Source organism: Gymnoscopelus braueri, assembly GCF_963280865.1.
Source record: "Gymnoscopelus braueri genome assembly, chromosome: 13".
NCBI classification, from domain to species: domain Eukaryota; kingdom Metazoa; phylum Chordata; class Actinopteri; order Myctophiformes; family Myctophidae; genus Gymnoscopelus; species Gymnoscopelus braueri.
The window spans coordinates 46232018-46250607 of NC_137615.1; the positions used below are offsets into that span (position 1 = coordinate 46232018).

The window sequence follows — 18590 nt, forward strand, 5'->3', positions numbered from 1 at the left end:
GGCTTTGTTCAGAGTGCAGGCAAATCCCGTTTGTTTCTCAAATCTGATCTTAACCACTTAAACCCCATATGGTTGAGCGGAGTCCCTCAGGGCTCTATGCTAGTGAACTTTCAGATTTATGTTATTGGGGGGAAAGCTTTCGCAGAAAATAGCCGATCGACAAGCTTTACAACATGTTGCAGCATAAGCGCCTCGATCTGCTATTTTCTGTGAAAGCTTTCCCCACGATACGGATGCTGGGGTTTAAGTGGTTAAGTACTGACTGTCCACACGGTTGCACACATTTGCAAGTAATCAGATCAGACATCGTCGGCCTGTCAGCATTGGTTGCTGTGGTTAACTACACTTGATAGTAGACTTATCTACTTTCTGAAAATAGCTGATCTACAAGCTCACAACGCGATGCGCAGTGAGCTTGTAGATCAGCCATTTTCAGCAATTGAACACGGTTGTACGATGAAGTATAAATCAGGCTTCAGTGTCCAGACAGAGACACATCTTTGGAGATCAGATTTGAATTGCATTTCAAATGACCAAAATGTGATTGTTTTTAAGATAGTCAAAGTATCTTTACCCTCATACCTGACTAACCTCTCCAAAGTGAGTGACACCGAGAGCCATAATACTAGAGGGAGCGACATCGATCCGGAACTATCCATCTATTGAACAAACATGGGAAAATTCTCATTCTACTACTCTGCCACCAAAATGTGGAATGCCCTGACAACATCCCTTTAAAAAAAAATTGGATCACTGGCTTTTTTCAAAACAGGCCTGGAAATCCATCTATCAGGAGACCACAAGGGGAGGAAAACGCAATTTTCCAACAGAAAGGAGGTGACATTCACAGCTGAAAGGATTTCCCTTTTCTCCTTTGTACATAGTGTTTTGTATTTGTTGATATGTATTGTTGTGTTATTATGCTATGTTGATGAATTGAATACAAAGGGCAACAATGGAAACAAGTCCCCAGGCCTTTATTTGTGTCATCCTTTTAGCCTACATGTCTGACTGTACATGTCCGGCCTATACAGTTCAAGAGTTATAGGCCACAACGTGAATCTGCCTGTTACAGCGCCACCATGAGGCTGATGCATTTCTTCCTTGGCATAGTGGGGATGTGCGTACAAAGTTTCACGGAAATCGGAGGCTGCGTTCATGACTATTTACCAATGGACAGAATGCCCCCGCCGCCCGGTTAAAAATCACTAAAATCGCTATAACGATAGAAAGCAATACATGATTTTTTTTTAACACTCATCTTCCAATTATTACCATTACACCTGGACCTACATGTCTGACTGTACCTCGTGCTGTTTACATTTTTGACTAATAAAGTATTCAATCAATCAATCAAAACCTAGGAATGAATGTGGATCAAATCTGATTTGCATAAATAATTTGTCTTGATCAAAAACAATCTGTATAGACCAAAAAGCTGATTTGGGCTGCCACTGTGAACATTACTCAGTGGCTCTCAACCTTTTCAGGCTGTGACCCCCCCAAAATAATAATATTTGAACTGTGGACCCCCCACCCTGACAAGCACTTGGAATGTATAGTAGGAGTTAAGGCATTACATTTAGTTTGACTCTGTTCCACAGATAAATATTGTGAAAATAGCTCACAACGCCTCACAAATGTCTGTCTGCCTGGCAGGCAGATACACGTTTTGGCCTATACAGTTCAAGAGTTATAGGCCAAAACGTGAATCTGCCTGTTACAGCGCCACCATGAGGCTGATTTGCATTTCTTCCTTGGCATAGTGGGGATGTGCGTACTAAGTTTCACGGAAATCGGAGGCTGCGTTCATGACTATTTACCAATGGACAGAATGCCCGCGCCGCCCAGTTAAAAATCACTAAAATCGCTATTACGATAGAAATAAATACATGACTTTTTTTTTAACACTCATCTTCTAATTATTACCATTACAAACTAATAAAATAACCCTTGTTGTAAAAAACCAAAGTTGTCCTTTAAAATGGCATCGAGGCAGGGACACTGCCCAAAATCATGTGAGGACCGCCCTGGAGGTCCCGAGCCACAGGTTGAGAACCACTGGCCTAACTGACTGTATGTGAGTTTTACTCATAAAACACAGCTGTCTGGTAATACACAATTTTACAAAATGAGAACACAGGGCAAGATTATTTTATCCAGTGTCTATTCTTTTATTCATCATTCACTAATTAAACTCTAAACCTTTTTTGTTTTTTAAGAAATTCAAGTATTTGTTGGGAACAAGTCAAAAAAATCCTCTTGCTAAAACGTTATGACAAAACAGAACATTGGTATTCATATATTCATAATAAAACACAAATATCAAGTTTTCCTTCTCATTATCTGAAAAAAACAAAAAATAAAAACAAAACGTCTACCTTAGATGACCGAGTGGCCTGTCCAGCCTGCTCTACACAGATCACACCACTTCAATATCTATTGGCAAACTGAACAGACAAGTGAAAGAGAGAAATATGCACTTGGCTTGATTTAGACTCAGTCGCACGATGGTGTCCAGCGCCGAAAATAGCCAGTCTACAAGCTCGATGCATTGTGAGCTTGTATATCGTCTATTTTCGCGCAGGACACCGGTGCACAATGAAGTGTAAGTCAGGCTTGAATGTTTGGACTATAAGTGCAAAGGAGGGAGGGAGAAAGAGAGAGAGAAGGGGGGGGGGGGCAAAGACCGACTTCAGGCAATCTATATTAAAACTTTACTAGCCTGAATGGTGTTCTACTAACAAAAAAAACAACGGATGAAGGGATAAAAAAAAAACTAAAATGGGATCACATCAAACATCAAAAAAAGCTCCAGAATAAACTCATTTCCTAAAATGAATTAAATAAAATTACCACAAAAATGCACATTTCTTTTTTGTTAGTTTTTTGTAATTTTTCGTCAACGTCGACAAACTCGACCATTGCACAGCATTCAAACCCAACCGCTCTCTGTGGGATAATAAATATACACATGCAGATATACAAAGTTAAGTATTCTGGCAGTCCCTATAGTGTCATCTAGTGTTGGGATGACGGTGCTAGCAGTCTGCAATGAATCGCTGACCTATATGTATTAATATTTTCATACTGTAGCAGTATTGTGTGAGGTTTCAAGGGTTTAAGAATCAACAGATCCAATTCTGTTCTGTCAGACAGGGTGTGGATACCCGCCGTCCTTCCTTTTAGCATTCAGAGATGCACTGATAAAGAGTAAGTTACTCAGCAATAGACTATTGGGGAAGATTGGACAAAAATCGATATATTCCTTTCTCCTCCATTATAGAGATCCAACATCCTTCCATGTGTGCAAAAGCTGGGTCACTTTCCCTGGATATATCTGGCGTTGAACGTGTCTTATTATTGGTATAATAAAGTATATCCAACTAGAACACCAAGCTATTCTTTATTTTTAGCCTTATTCTCTGCTTGATATACCATGACAGGATCGATATCGGTGCATCCCTGTCTGAGGTTTTCATCATGGCGCCGGCAAGCAAGCCGCCATTGGGCATACAAATGCCAAATCCCGGACAGTCATGGACGAACTGCAAACGGCGCATGCACGAAGGCTGACTGGCAACACCAGTGTGCCGTGGACTTCAATCATGTATTCGTGCGGTTAGAATTCATAGTCTGCAATTGGGACACCTGAGCCTTACCATGAACAGGAACTCAACAAAACAAATATCAAAACAAAAAACAAAAACAGCAGCAATTTTTTACACCGACACGATCCCTACAGCTCTGCATCTCCCCCGTAGCAAGACTCGTACAGTGGGGTGAAAGCTTAGGAGCCAGAGGTAAAGAACAGAGTCGATGAGTCCAAAGGAATGACGTCAAGTTGCAGTAGAGATAAAAGATGGGTTTGTTTGTTTTTTCAGTCCATAGATATGTCCACAAAGTCCCATGTGCACTCCAGACTAACCCTCTTTTTTCCCCTTTATTGGTTTTGAGGTATCAAGATCTCAGAGCAGAGGGCTGCGTTTTCTGCCTTTTTACAAGATAAGACAGAAAGACAGATGCGCGCGCGCACACACATTTCCACAAGCGGTCAATAAATTAGAAAATAAAATAGGAAAACCATGGTCTGCGCGATGCTCCGCCTTGCATCTAATAATAATCCTTGTTCACAACCTTCATGGTCGGAGCCCGACTTTTTATTATTTTTTCCATTGGTTGGGGATTGGTCAGAACAATGTAGTACAAGAGATGGACTAATATGTTTGCGGGAGTGTGGGGGTGTTTGTGTTAGAGGGTGAAAAGGTAAGTGTTAACCTGAGCCTTCTCTACTTAGTGGCTGGAACATGCATCAAAGCTATGTTGGCCCAATATAAGGGATGAACTGACACCAGTGTTACGCTCTCCATACTGCCCGAAGTGATCAATGCATTTTCTTCAGACGTCCCCGCAGTTTCTACACTTGACTTATTTCAACAACTAATATGTGCTTGTTGGGTCAGATTTAGCTGATTAGATGAGATATCCCGTTCCTAAACTAATTCTCTGAAATTGAGTGTGGACAGGGCCCGGGAGACAGGCGAAATAAATTAACAAGGCTCCAATGTAGCTCTGTGACTTCATGTGGCCAACCTGTGACGTCTATGACATATCTATGACTCCAAATTTTCAGTCTGATCAGAGCCTTGCAGAGCCCCATTATAATATTAATTCAATAAATTAATCATTAATCCTTTAAAAATATAAAACATGTGTGAGTGGAGGTACTGTCCTGTGGCCTACTAGCAGTGGGCACAGGAAATTTGCCGCTGATCGGTCCAATGGTTTGCGAGATTAGGTCTGGACACACACACTAGACAGACCAAACAACCCACTAATAGACGGCTCGACTCCTGCAGAGCCACACCATTAAAAATAGATGTCATGATCTAAACAAATACTTGGCTTGGATGGAACTCAACAAGCAGGGGACAAGGATGTACATTTTCCTGCTTAGTGCTTCCTCTCCCCATGTGTGTACTGGTATCAGTGCATCCCTGTCAAACCTTCATCCATTTCCATAATACATTCCCCAACTGTAGATAGTCTTTGATGTTTGAGGAGAAAAAGTCGGAATTGCCTGGGCTATACTTCCACGTGCCACTGTGCCAGTGTCGCGCAACGGAAATAGCCGACCTCTGCGCCATTTTCGGCACACAACACGCCGCACGACCATGTGTAAATCAGGCATTACGGTTATACGACACTGATCTGGTCGCTGCGACCCGAGGTCTGCTGAGGGGACAAAGTGAGGGATCGATGCCCTGCTCTCACCCAGGGACTTGACACCCCCGCGGTAGAAACAGCTACATCTTGGTATATTGCATCGGCGTGCCTGTTGGACACTTCAAACGGGTGTCCGGCAGGGAAGGCTGAGCTAGAGGAAACACAGTGTCACATGCGTGATGTGCGCCGACGCGATCCGTGCTGCATATATACAGCGGTGACTAATTTGCGGGCATCAGCGGAAAGAAGAAAAAACAATTAAGTGTCCAGAAGAGATAACATTGCCCCGTATGGGGAATCCGGTGAGATGGGGAGTGAGAGCAGGTGATCTGATATGCCATCAAGTTGATGTTGGGAAGATTTGGTTTACGAGAGCACTGAAAAGTGTTGACTTCTATGGTTTTCTGGGAGAACCTACTCCAGTATGTGGATAACTTTTGTGTGTTTTTATTTTAAACCATATTGCACATGGCTGGAATGACTACAAAAATCAACTATGAAAACATTATTCTACTTAAAATCATTATGCCTTAACGTCACCAATATCAACATAGGTGAATGGGAAACCAGTCTAGCACTGGTTTCGGGGATGTTCCCCTGCTTTGCGCAATTTCTCTTCCGTATCCATCCTCCAGAACTTCAGCAGCATTTTGTTGTTGTTCAGTACCAGAAACACCTATGGCACCGGCTGTAAACCCATAGTTTTCATACTTGGATTGGGGGGCGGGAGGGGGGGGGGGCTTGTCTTTTGTAGATCTCACTTCTCGTTCCAAAAGAAAAACAACTTCCCTAATTTTCTAAAAAAGGAGGAGGAGCAAAGAAGGGTAAGCAGAATTCCACACGGGGCCGGTTTGTACGACGTCTCTCCTCCACGCCTGAACACCTCCCTCCCCCAACGTTCCAAAGATGCCCCGAAAAAAAACAAATGTACTTCCTCTGGAGCGTTTCTGTGGCCATTAAATCCTTTCTGAAAACCGCCGTTGCTCCTCTGGACACCGAACAGGTGTGTTCCTTCATCTCTCCTCCTTCCTGGACACCTTGGAGGAATGCCACGCCGTGGACCTGCGGAGAGGAGGGTGGAGGGAGAGCTGATGGGTTTGGTCGGGTGGAGACTCTTTTGGAGTTCACACAGCAGCTTAATTTATCATTTTCCGTACGAAGGTGTCACACGTCAAAAAGAGCAGTCTACAACCTCACAGCGCGAGCTTGTAGATCTGCAATCTTTTTCGCATGCAACACAAAGTATAAATCCGGCTGAAAAATGTATACGGTGCATGTACATAAAGCTTGAGCTTGTAGATTGGCTATTTTAAGTATTAAATAGGGCATAACCACTTAAACCCTATATCGTTGCTGTCGGGCAGAAAGCCCTTAAAGGACGACTTCACCAATTTTCAACCTATCTTCATATAACTGGTCCTCACCAATGCTCAATATAATATGGTACAATTTGTGTCTACTCTGTCTATGTCTCAGAGGAGAGCTGTGGACAGTTCATAAACCCGTCTACCAGTGACATCATCAATGTGGAATTCAAGCTAATAGAAACTACAGGCTTTCTATTCCTGGGAAGTTAGCATGCTATAAGCATGCTATAATGGAAGCCATTGTTCTCGCGATAATAATAATCCAAATAAAACATAAAAATCTTGTTTGAAAAAAGAAATCCTGCCTATGATGATGTCACTAGTAGGCAGGTTTCTGAAGTCTCTTATGAGACACAGACTGAGCAGATACATTTCTTACCATTTTATCATGAGCATTGGTGAGGACCAATTATGTGAACATAGGTGACGTCGTCTTTTAATTTAACATATTCTAACTTTTTGTGTTTTTTCGTAACTTAACGCCCTACTACAGCGTCACACAAAAGTATCAAAAGTAGCAGATCCAAAAGCTCGAAGCGCAAAGTCGCCCAGGAGCGTATACTAAGCCCCACTTATTTTTTCCCTCTACACCAAACGTCTTCGTGGAAAGTCGCTGAGCTACAAGCTGACCTGTTATTTTCGCCAAATGCTCGCCCCCAGAACCATGTCTAACCATGTCTAACCTTCAGTAAAACAAACAGAATGTATCAGTACTACTGGCTCATATGTGGCAGTGAGACGAAGTCTGTCCCCTCACCTGATGAAGGTCTTGAAGGCAGCACTTTGAGGGTTGATGCAGAGCGGCACTCGTTTGCCCTGCTGGTGCTCCGTGATGAAGCGATGGATCAGCTCTGATGAAGGGATGGAAAGGCACACCATTACCTCGCTGTCAGGCTAAAGCCATATATGTAACTGAGGCTTTTCACCCACTAAGCAATGTCAAACAATAGTTACCATAATTGTCGGCTGGTCACCTGTGTCCTAGACCAGTGGTTCTCAAACCTTTTCATGTCAAGGACCCCCAAAATGATAATGTATTTGGCCACGGACCCCCATCTCAAAATATTTTGTTTCAGGGACCCCCAGAAGCAAAGATTTGAGTTACAAATGTTCGCTTAAAAATTATATATATTCAAAGATTTGCACACATACTCACGATTTTTCAAAGTTAGCAGATCTACAAGCTCATCTGCTATTTTTGAATAGCCAAAGTATAAAATATGGATAATGGGGCTAAAATGATTGTGACGCTTTATTAAATAATTTTGCTGGGGAACCCCGGTACTACAAGCTCACAAGCGATGAGACACATTGTGAGCTTGTAGGTCGTCTTTTTTCAAATAGCCAGGTATAAAATAGGGCTTACGTGGTTAATGTATGTTTTATACGGTAATAATTTATATCTGCAAAGTAACCAGTAGCTAAAGTTTTCAAATAATTGTAGTGGAGTAAAAGTAAAAAATTTGCCTCTGAGATGTAGTGGATAGAAGTAAAAGTATTGAAAACTGGAAATACTCCAGTAAAGGAAAATACCTCAAAATTGTACCGAAGTACAGTACTTGAGTAAATATACTTAGTTACTTTCCACCACTGTGTAATTGTATAGCAGATGTGAAGTCCACATACCAGCTCTGACAGTGTGATAAAACCGGTTCCTAACACCAGTATAAATCAGACTTATTGCACTTGGCTCTCCTACCTTTGCCCTGCCACACGGACAGCAGGCTGTTCTCGTAGCTGTGGCTGAACGGCCGCTCGGCCGGAGGCTCAAAGTCCCGCGTGTACACCCGTCCGCTGGGCACAGAGTAGCAGCACTGGCACATGCAGGTGTGGTAGCGCAGGCGCCCCTCGTCCAGGTAGGGGTGAGAGAGGGCATCGCTGCCAGAGATCCGCTTGGCCTGTGGGCACAGTCAGAACGAAGGGTCACAACAAGTCTGCCACAAGAGCTAAACGCTTCACTCGACTACAGACTGAGGACAATGGGAAAAAAGCAGGAATCAAAAACAACAAGGTATCTACATATTTACACATAGCATGTCCATCCGAACATTATGTATATGACGTATTAGTTCTTATTAGGTACTGATTCTTAATCATTTAATTTGCTTTTCCATCTTTTCTTGGCCTTTACATTTCTATGCCCGTTTTGTCTTTTTTTGTGTTGCATGTGCTTTTTGTAAGCTTTAAAAATACGTTTTGTTCTTGTTCAGCCATCAATTTGTGGTCTGCTTTCTAAGCCATACATATGACACTAAAGTCACCATTTCCACATAATGAAGCACTTGAGCAAAAAACAAATCTTAACTGCCAACTTGCAAACTAATCGGAAGCAGGAATAGATTATCTGTGTCCTGTGCAGCGAATTGTCTCTGTCGGGTGGAAACCTGATATGTCCAAAACTGTTACTTTTCAGGATTCAAATCATAGCAAAAGTAGCAGATCTACAAGCTCAAAACACGCCGTGCCACGTTTCGAGCTTGTAGATCTGCTACTTTTGATGCTTTTGTGTGATGCTGTAGTTAAGTATGATCAAGTAGGGCTTTCATTTATGAAAAAACGAAAAGTAAAAAAATTGAGATAAGAGGTTTCTGCCCGATTGCAACGAAATAAGGCAGGAAATGACAAAGGACACTCATATTGTGTCTTTTGAATGTTATGTATGCTGCTGCCAGTTTTGTTGTACTTAATGATATGTTGCCTGTTGGGAGGCGGACATGTTACAGTAAGTAAGTACATTTCATATAGAAGCATTTCTAGTATTCATCCAGACATAATGAGAAAATAATCTGTCATTTCCATTTCAGAATGCACTTTACAGATCTGCTATTTATATTCATAATGCACGTAATGCACGTACATACGTGAAATGTGGTTCTGCGTTTTCCCATCCTAACTAATTAGGATGAGTAGTGGATGCTAATAATACAGCGCCCGGGGAGCAGATAGGGGATAAGTGTCTTGCTCAAGGACAGCCTCCACGGTCTATTGTTGAAGGACACTTCAACAATAGACCAGTGACCTTCCGATTCCCATCTCTATCCATCCACTCAGCTACTGTTGCCATCGTATGTTGAAGAATATCGTTACTGTCGGGCAGAAACCTTTTTTTGTAAATTAACGCCCTACTTGATCATTCTACAGCATCACACAAGAGCATCAAAAGTGGCAAATCCTCGAAACGCGTCGCTTCGCACCGCGTTTCGAGCTTGTGGATCTGCTACTTTTGCCATTTTTGAATTTGAATCCTGAAAAGTAACAGATTTGGACATGTGAGGTTTCCACCCGACAGAGACGATTTAGGACTGAAGGGGTTAAACAGTCACACTACTGGAACTCTTCCTGGCATCAATCCGCAACAATGGACCAAACAGTTGTTGGTTCTGTGAGCACTCACCGGATCAAAGACCAGCATGCGACATAGCAGGTGAATAGCCTCGTGCGTGGCGCCGTCAGAGAGCATGTAGAGCACCGACAGCGACGGCTGGGAGGAAGACAGCGAGAAAAAGACCATCAATTGACTGTTTTTCACAATCAGCTGTGGGAGAATCTTAGATAGAAGGTACCGTACTTTTTTCTTCTTCTTTTTTTTACATCGCGCTGTCAAAAACATTTGACAATTCTAATCCTAGCTCCTGGCTGTTGCAGGTTAGGAATCTCAAGCTGTTGTAAAGTACCCTTCTTCTGCCATTGACACACTAGTTTTAAACAACTAGAGTGTGTGCGCACTCTTCACATCAAACAGCAGGTGCCATTCAAACTCTTGATGGCAATTTGACTGATGAGAAAAACAACAACCGAGAAAATGGAGATTTAGTTTCCGCTTTAGAGTGGAGGCGGATGGGAACGAAAATCTCCGGATACGGATAATTCCGTTTCCGGTGGTGCTACAATGAAATGTGTCGTGGCGAACAAGGCCTACAATGAAATGTGAACCTGCTAGTAAAAAAAAAAAAAAGACCACTTCGCGTAGATCTACGCGACTGGCACGCTGCGCAATTATTTAGGTTCGCGTAGATCTACGCGATTGGCACGCAATGTGTTAATCACAGCAAAATCAATGGGGAGCATATTTTGAATTATCAATTTCTAATCGATGGAGCAATTGTTTTTGATTTCTTGCCCACCTTTGTAGTTACATCATGGCACGGTAACTACACAACCCAAACCTCGACCAAAGTGTCCTACTCCTAGCCCTTTAAGTCCCAAATTCAAAATGAATCTACAAGCTTGTAGATCTGCTTTTTTAAAACATGACATTAGACACCAGAGTTAAAGTGGATGAAAACACTGTTTGCAGGACCTACCGGTTTGTGAGGTCCCCTTAGGATGTGGGCCCTGGCCCCCTCACAGGCTGAGGCCATGGCAGAGAGAGGAGGGGTGCCCAGCAGGTCTGTGATTAGGTCCAACTACAACAGAAGGGAGGAACACAACATCCAAATGAAAAGCAGCCAACAGTGTCAAGCTGCTTTTAGCACACTCTGGTGGACAAATTGGCACACATAATGACATAAACAGGGTTCCCACTCAACAATAATGGATCGTTTTCCATTATAGGAATAAGGTTTTCAATTACTTTTGTGTTTTAGACTGAAGACTGAATTTGCCAAAGCAAATATACATCTGATTCTCAATCACATACTACTCTGGAAGGTGACTAGTACTCATGAAGACAGCTACATGAGACTGGTAGGCTGGGTAGTAGGGGTGTGATGATTCACTGAGCGCACAATACAATATTGCAGGGGTCTTCAACAGGGGGTCCGGGACCCCTAGGGGGTCCTCAGAGTTACTACAGGGGGTCCGCCAAATCTTTGTGTGATATATTTTTTTTTACATTAACCACTTGAACCCTAGCATCCCTTTTCTGAGGAGAACTTTAGCCAAAAATAGCTGATCTACAAGCTCACAACGCCTCGCAGCACTTCTTGGCAAAGAGGTATAGGTGCAGAGGGAAAAAAGAGCAGACCAAGTAAACAAAAAAAGTATAATCTGAAACATAATTTTATACAATACAGAGGGGGTCCCTGCTTCATCTCTCTCTCACTTAGGGGGTCCTTGGCCTGAAAACCCCTGCAATATTGGGTTCACAATCTTGATACAATTCAAATACCATTCCATACACGGGGATGCACACTGATAAGCTTGTGTAATGCAAACCGGCAGCCACTCTCTACATTTTTTGATATATTGTGTGAATGTTACTGACACCCCTAGATACGTATGACCATGAAAAGCTATTTCCATTGAGGCAATTTTGAGGCTCCTCTTTGTAGATTGCAAAATCAAATTCTGCCATGACGCACTGTTCTGGCACAACTGTGTAGATCTGCAGTAAGGGTGACATTAGAGGAGAGGCCATGGGGGTCACCAAAATCAGCGAGGTCCATCCTCTATGGAGCAACCATGTGCTCAGCATGTTCATGGCAGTCAGTCCCTTAGGGTTAGTCAGGAGATATCTTGTGTGCAAATAGAAATTTTGCCCTAAGGGTGGCACTAAAGGAAAGGTCATGAGGTCACCAAAATCAATACAAATCAATACCCTCCAGGGAGCATGAAGGTGCACTGAAAATTCCACTGCAATTATATCTTGTTTGTGTTGGATGGACGGACTGACCAACTGTCATTGCCATCCTGTGAGTGCCGCCGCATGCATGGCTAAGAACTGGTATCAGATGACAGACTAGACTGTGCATTGCCAACGCTAGAGGGACAAGATTTTTCATGACGTGTGGGATCCTTACGTACATTATGTGCAGCATGCCTATCTACAAGCTTGAGACACGTTGTGAGCTTGTAGATTGGCTATTTTTGGTAATAAATCTGGCTTTACACCACATGCCGTCTCTGTCCCCTTTGGCCCTGCCTCCGGTCCACCTTACCTGCTGGATGGGGCTCTGGGCCTGGAAGAGTATCCGCCGGCCAAGCAACTCAGCGAAAATGCAGCCCACCGACCACACGTCGATGGCTGACCCGTAATGTCGGCTGCCCATCAGCACCTCGGGGGCTCGATAGTATTGTGTCACCACCTCCTGGGTCATGTGACGCGAAGGGTCAGGCTCCTCCACACGTGCCAGCCCAAAGTCACAAATCTGCCCACACAGCAAGACAGATGGAAACAACACTTAGAGGGTTAAGATGTCTCTGGTAGCCATCTACAGAGCATGGTGGCCACGGAGCCCAATCGATACTTGTTTTTATTTCTGTGACCCCAATCAAATTTGGTACTTAACTATCAACCATTTATCTTAGGGCCCAACTTGGGGCCCCTGAGCACACGTTAAGAACCGCTGCTATAAATCATGAGGCCTTCACCAAATGCCTTCCACTAACTTAAGGATCCAAAATATGAAAAAACGTATACAGGCAAGAACAAGGGTTACCTTCAGCAGGCAGTTGCTGTTGACCAACAGGTTTCCAGGTTTGATGTCCCTGTGCAGGATCCCAGCAGAGTGAAGGTACTTCAAGCCTGATCCAGAAAGTCAGTTATTATATATCTAATCTCACCACATCACATACACATCATGCATACATTATTCGACTAGCACAGTGACCATGAGATTTCCTCCGGATCATACAAAACTGCCATGAAATGTAAGTCGTGTCATTTGCCATGACTTAATTTCAATATTTAGATTTTCCATGGCCCCAGGGAGGGGAACAAGGAGTACTTCTCCAGAAGGCAGCCAGCTGTTTCTTGCCGACAGGTTTGTTTTGCGTCTGCAACATAATCCACTAAACACCTTCTTTCACAACCAGAGATAATGCATCTCAAATGAGAAGACTAGTGCAATCGTTTGGTGTCTTTTGGTTTCCTTTGTTTATCTCCTGTTATTGCTTACTTTTGTTTTAAGACCTTCCCATAATTTGGATGTTGACATTTTTATTCTCAATTCTCTGCAGTTAATTGCACACATAAGTGTTTTTGTACTGCTCTTTGATTTTTTTTTTGCAGTTTTATGAAAAGCACTATAAAGTGATCTATAAAGTTTATTATTATCATCATCATCATCATCTGGGGGGGTCCCAGATGATTTGCTTAATGTGCAAAATTGTTTTCTCACTCAACAGTAAACAAACCAACATACAGTATAAGTGTACTGCATTGTATCTGCACATTTCTAGAGTGACAATTTAAGGACTATTAAGAGCTTTTTGGTCAAACATTGGCCAAATTGTGAAATAAATACCTAAGAAAGAGAAACATTTTTGGGAAATAGCCGATCTACAAGCTCACAAGAACGGCGGTAGTTCTGCTATTTTCACATTATTTATCTGTGGAACCGAGTCAAACAAAATGTAATGCCTCAACTCCTACAATTCCAAGTGCTTATCAGGGTGGGGGGTTCCCAGTTCAAAATGTTGGGGGGTCACTGCCTGAAGTTTGGGAACCCTTGCCCTATGCCAGCAGGATGGCTACTCACCTCGGAGGATCTGATAGAGGAAGACCTTGATGTGATCGGTGGTGAGAGGCTGTGGAGACACGATCACCTTGTGCAGGTCACTCTGCATCAACTCTGTAATAACGTAGCTGTGGGGTTTCAAAAGTCAAGGCAAAATCTCTGACACACCTATGGATTTATCTCCAGCAGACATCAGACTATGATAAGATTCAGTGAATGAGACACTGATGTATAACCAAACTAAATGAAAGCACAATGATTTTTCCCTTCATTGATGAATACCCTAAATAAATGACAGCGTGACAACTATTTTTCCCCACTGAAGACTGACTTGTGAGTCTATGGGTTCTAGTGTCTGTCAGCTCTATCCTAATATTTCATGATTGTAAAAAAAATCAATAGACATCTTAAAAGAAAAAAGGTCTCTCAAGTACCAGGCACGTAGCACACATCAATTTTAACATCAATCATAAATTGGGGCTTTACCAAAAACAGCATAAGTGCAACACTATGATAAATTAAGTAACATTACATTTGACACAAAAGAAGTGTCAGGTCAATCTCATATTCAGTGGCCAGTCTCAGACCGCAGTGATGTACTGAATATAGACTAGCGACAAGTAGCTAAATTAAACTAAGGTGTTAAAAAAGAAGGAGGACATGACAGGGAAAATTAATGAAAAGGAAACTGGGACGAGGTGTGAGTGTGGAATCTACGAAGGTCAGCCTGAAGTCTGACTTATACTTTGATGTGCATATTTATAGGATACATCTCCTCGAAGCAATCAATCTGTGGAGGCTGCAGAATGTCCAAGGCTGACAGCACCTGAAAAGATAGAAAGAAGCCACACGATCACCAATTATGCCAACCCTGTGTTTCATCCAATACCGCTCCCCCCAGTTCCTTCTGTGTTGTGGAATATTACATTGTCGTGTTTGAAGAAGCACAGCATCCTCAGTTCTCTGAAGACCCTTTTGCAGGAGACCAGGTTCTGGAAGACATTGGGCATCTTCTTCAGGGCCACTTTGCGGCCATCTCTGGGGTCTGTAACTGACCTGCAGGACATGAGAACAGGCCAAAAATACAGTATTATCAAACAACTTCTCATGAAAGGAGAGCAATTAGCTGTGTCTGTGCATTACAGAGGTTTTACTCTGATGCCTAGGTGTGCAGCACCAACACAGTAAAATCCTCAATTTATCAATTTAAGCTGCAATCGATAACTTGTCTACTGCTCACTCAAGAGGCAATCCCCGCTTAGCCATGGGAGATATTTTGTTTATGAACTTCAGGCAGCACTACCAATCTAACATTCTAACACTTCTTGATGAATTGAACACATAGGACCACAATGGAAACCAGTCCTCGGGCCTTTTTGCGTTATCCTTTTAGCATTATTGTATAACTGTACCTCTGTACTTTTCGCAAACTGTTAAGTGTTCAATCAATCAACACCAGGGTCAACATTTCTCAAAGAGTAGGGAGACCACCTCCAACCACTGCAGATGTACATGTTATATTATAGTAAGACTGCCATGCACATTGGTTAAAAACATGGTTTAATCTATTAAAATACATTCCGGATTGCAGCCTTAAGAACACAGAATGTACTGTCTATGCAAGCAGGCTAACTCTGTCTGCATCCAATTCTACCAAATTGGGTCATTGGATTCAGGACACACACCAAAATACTAGCCATGTTGGATCCAAGACGGTCATCAACACTATGTTGAAGTTCATCCATGACTGTCATAATATAATCAGGGCTAACCAAAATACATGCTTAATCTCTTGTACACATAAGGGAGTTGCGCAATAATCAATAATACATCGAGGGGGAATTGTACTTACCATACAACACCAAATGCGCCATAGCCGATGGGGCGATCGGGCTCCATTTCAGCCGGGCTCGGCACCTCGCTGGCCGGGTTGCTGTAAGGCTGAGGCACCGCGGCCCCGCCGCCGGCGCTTCCCCCGAGAGCGGTCGGGTGGCGAGGCGTCCCCGCCGGGGCCGTGGGTCCGGTCAGACACGGTGTCGCACTGAGGCCCGTGGAAGGCGTTCCAGAGTTCGTGTTGACACAAAAATACTTGTGGCCCCCCAGCTCAGAAGAGCCCCCGGGGAACAAGTTGCCACACACCGTCTGTCGGCCTGTACCACCACCATGGAACGCCATTCTACTTTTTAAAAAAAAGTAAAATATAAAAAAAATAATACAAACTCCTCGTCCGTCCGACAGCCACGCCGAGCTACTCGTTTAATCGTGAATGAGATGCATTTCTCTGATGTGCATGATGATCAAATCTGATTCTATACATGCACGCTTGGGAAGTGTGACATCCACCTGGTGTAAACAACCCAGCTTGATGGCACGATGGAGAGGTGGTGATCGCACGGGGAAGCGGCTGCACACCATAGATCTGAGAGAAGTGGATCTGAGCTACAACCAAGCACATCATCCAGTAGTTCCTCAGCTAGCTTTGTGTCTATTAGGAACCGGGGCTGATCTGCTCTAAGAACCGGGGAGGGGGGGGGGTCTAGCAGCTCAGGTCAGTTACATCCAGTGTTGTGTTGAGGAACAAAATGAACCATCCCCCCGTGCTGACATGTGTACATTTAGTAGTCAACAACACGAACTCGGAACAAAGTTGGGCGACACACGAGAGTTGGGTGTAAAAAAAATAAATAAAGGGTCGTTCACTTGAAGTTAGCTCCCATGCTAACCAGCTGTTCCCTCAGGCTAACAGCCGACAACGACGACGCCGCCTCAGCTGACCCATATAGCGGCTAACGTTAGCTTAGCACTGTGCTGCTGTGTGACCTAGATATTCACCCGGAAAACAGACGGAGGTTCGGGGAAAGAAAAACAAAACGCCCTCGACAACATGGTACACGGAGCCGAGAGCAAAGAGGCGGCGAGTTGCGGGGAAAACGACGAAAAACCTTAAGAAGTGGAAGGTTTGTGTTGTTGTTGTGTAGTCCGTCCGCCGGGGGAGCTCCAGCAGCTAAGACAGCTAGCTTTAGCTTCAGGCTAGCTTTAGCGTTGGCTTCGGTCTAGCTTTAGCGTTAGCTTCAGGCTAGCTTTAGCTTCAGCTAGTTCAATTAAAAAGGGTAGCGGACCAGCTAGAGCCGGCTAGCTAGCTTTGATGGTGGTTGGTTGCTTGCTCGCTAGCTGGCCATTGTTGTGTCGTACCATCCAGTGCACTTAATAATATGTCCTGCAAAATACACGTCCTTCTCCGCCCTGAAGTCTCATTTATTAAGGATCCACAGGGGTCTTCTTCGGTTTTCTTGTAGGTTGTATTTTTTTGCTCGCTGTGCAGTCAGTCAGCTGTAACTCTATTAACAACAGTAACACACAGTGGTGGCGGTGGTTGCAGCTTCACTCCTCCTGAATCCTCACTAGCAGCTACTAGTAGCACAGTAGTACCTGCTGCTCAGGGTTGCCAGGTTGTGTGAGAGAAATAAGGTCTATGAAAACAAGCCCAAAAGAAGCAACTGGGCCACATGAGTACTTAAACTCATTATTTTGGCTAATTTCAAAAAATATATATTTAAGAAAAATGTGGATAAAAAAAAAGGAAACATTTGGAAACAAGCCCAAAATAAGCAACTACACTTTAGAAAAAAAAGAAAAAAAACGCAACAATAACCAATATAAGCAACTTTACAGGAAAAACAAGCCCTAAGTCGCTTATAATAAGTGGACATGGCAACACTAACCTGCTGCTACTGCTTCAGTAGGAGGAGCTGAAAGCCGAGTGGGGGATGGTTGGATGGTTGGATGGATGGATGGATGGATGGATGGATGTGGGTCCTCTGAGTGGCTGGTGTAAACAATGCCATTATTTATAACACAGGCCAGTGGTTCTCAAACGTTTTAATTTCAAGGACCAACATAACTCCGAGAGCCATTTGTATACTCTCAGAGTTTTCAGACCTGTAGGTGTCCATTAGGAACCCAGGAAAACTGGGGGTCCCGGCCTGGACCCCACTTTGAGATGCATCATGACATTTTGAGCCTGGTGTATTGGGTGACAAAGTAACATAAAATAATAATAATAATAATAATAATAATAATAATAATAATAATAATAATAATAATAATAATAGTAATGATAATAATACGTAAATAAATAGAAATCTTAAAAAAAGAAGAAGTGTTTGCCCCCAGTTTTTCAAGATTAATCAAAAACATTTGAAAATGTGAGAAATGTGAGAGGAAAAGCAATGCATTACGACCGTGAGTCTCAACCTTTTTGATATGCCTTAGGCCAGTTAGTTCAAACATTTTCATATCAAGGACCTTCAAATTTAAATGTGGGTTAGTAAATACACTCTCATAGTGAAATAATAGTGAAATTAAACTGTTCCTTATTTTGCTGGTCCCCGGATACCACTTTGAGAACCTCTAAGCCACAGACCCCCATTGTTTCATTATTATTATTATTATTTTTAATCTCTAGGTTCTAATGTAAAAACATTTTATTGTTAGACTAGAGATTTGGTCCGATATGATCTGTCATTTGGTACAGAATTCCTTATGTACTGTGAACTCTAAGTGAACAGTGGAAACAGTGAAACTCTGAAAGTAGCTC

At 43.0% G+C, this 18590-nt stretch overlaps 1 protein-coding gene across 2 annotated transcripts; it reads right to left on the reverse strand.

Annotated features, from left to right (window-relative positions):
- Positions 1-2109: 2109 nt before the first annotated feature.
- On the reverse strand, positions 2110-17382 carry nlk1 (nemo-like kinase, type 1). Of its 2 annotated transcripts, XR_013934312.1 has the most exons (12): positions 15846-17382; positions 14920-15049; positions 14764-14819; positions 14015-14121; positions 12974-13059; positions 12473-12682; positions 10898-10999; positions 9988-10074; positions 8293-8491; positions 7351-7444; positions 4594-6288; positions 2110-4559 (listed from the first exon to the last, which is right to left on the reverse strand). XR_013934312.1 is itself a non-coding variant. In XM_080447249.1 (11 exons), the coding sequence occupies exons 1-11, from the start codon at positions 16166-16168 to the stop codon at positions 6240-6242; spliced, it is 1443 nt and encodes a 480-aa protein (XP_080303375.1). In that variant the 5' UTR covers positions 16169-17382; the 3' UTR covers positions 2110-6239. The 2 variants fall into 2 exon arrangements, 1 of the variants encoding a protein (XP_080303375.1); XM_080447249.1 differs by having other exon boundaries at positions 2110-6288.
- Positions 17383-18590: the final 1208 nt, after the last annotated feature.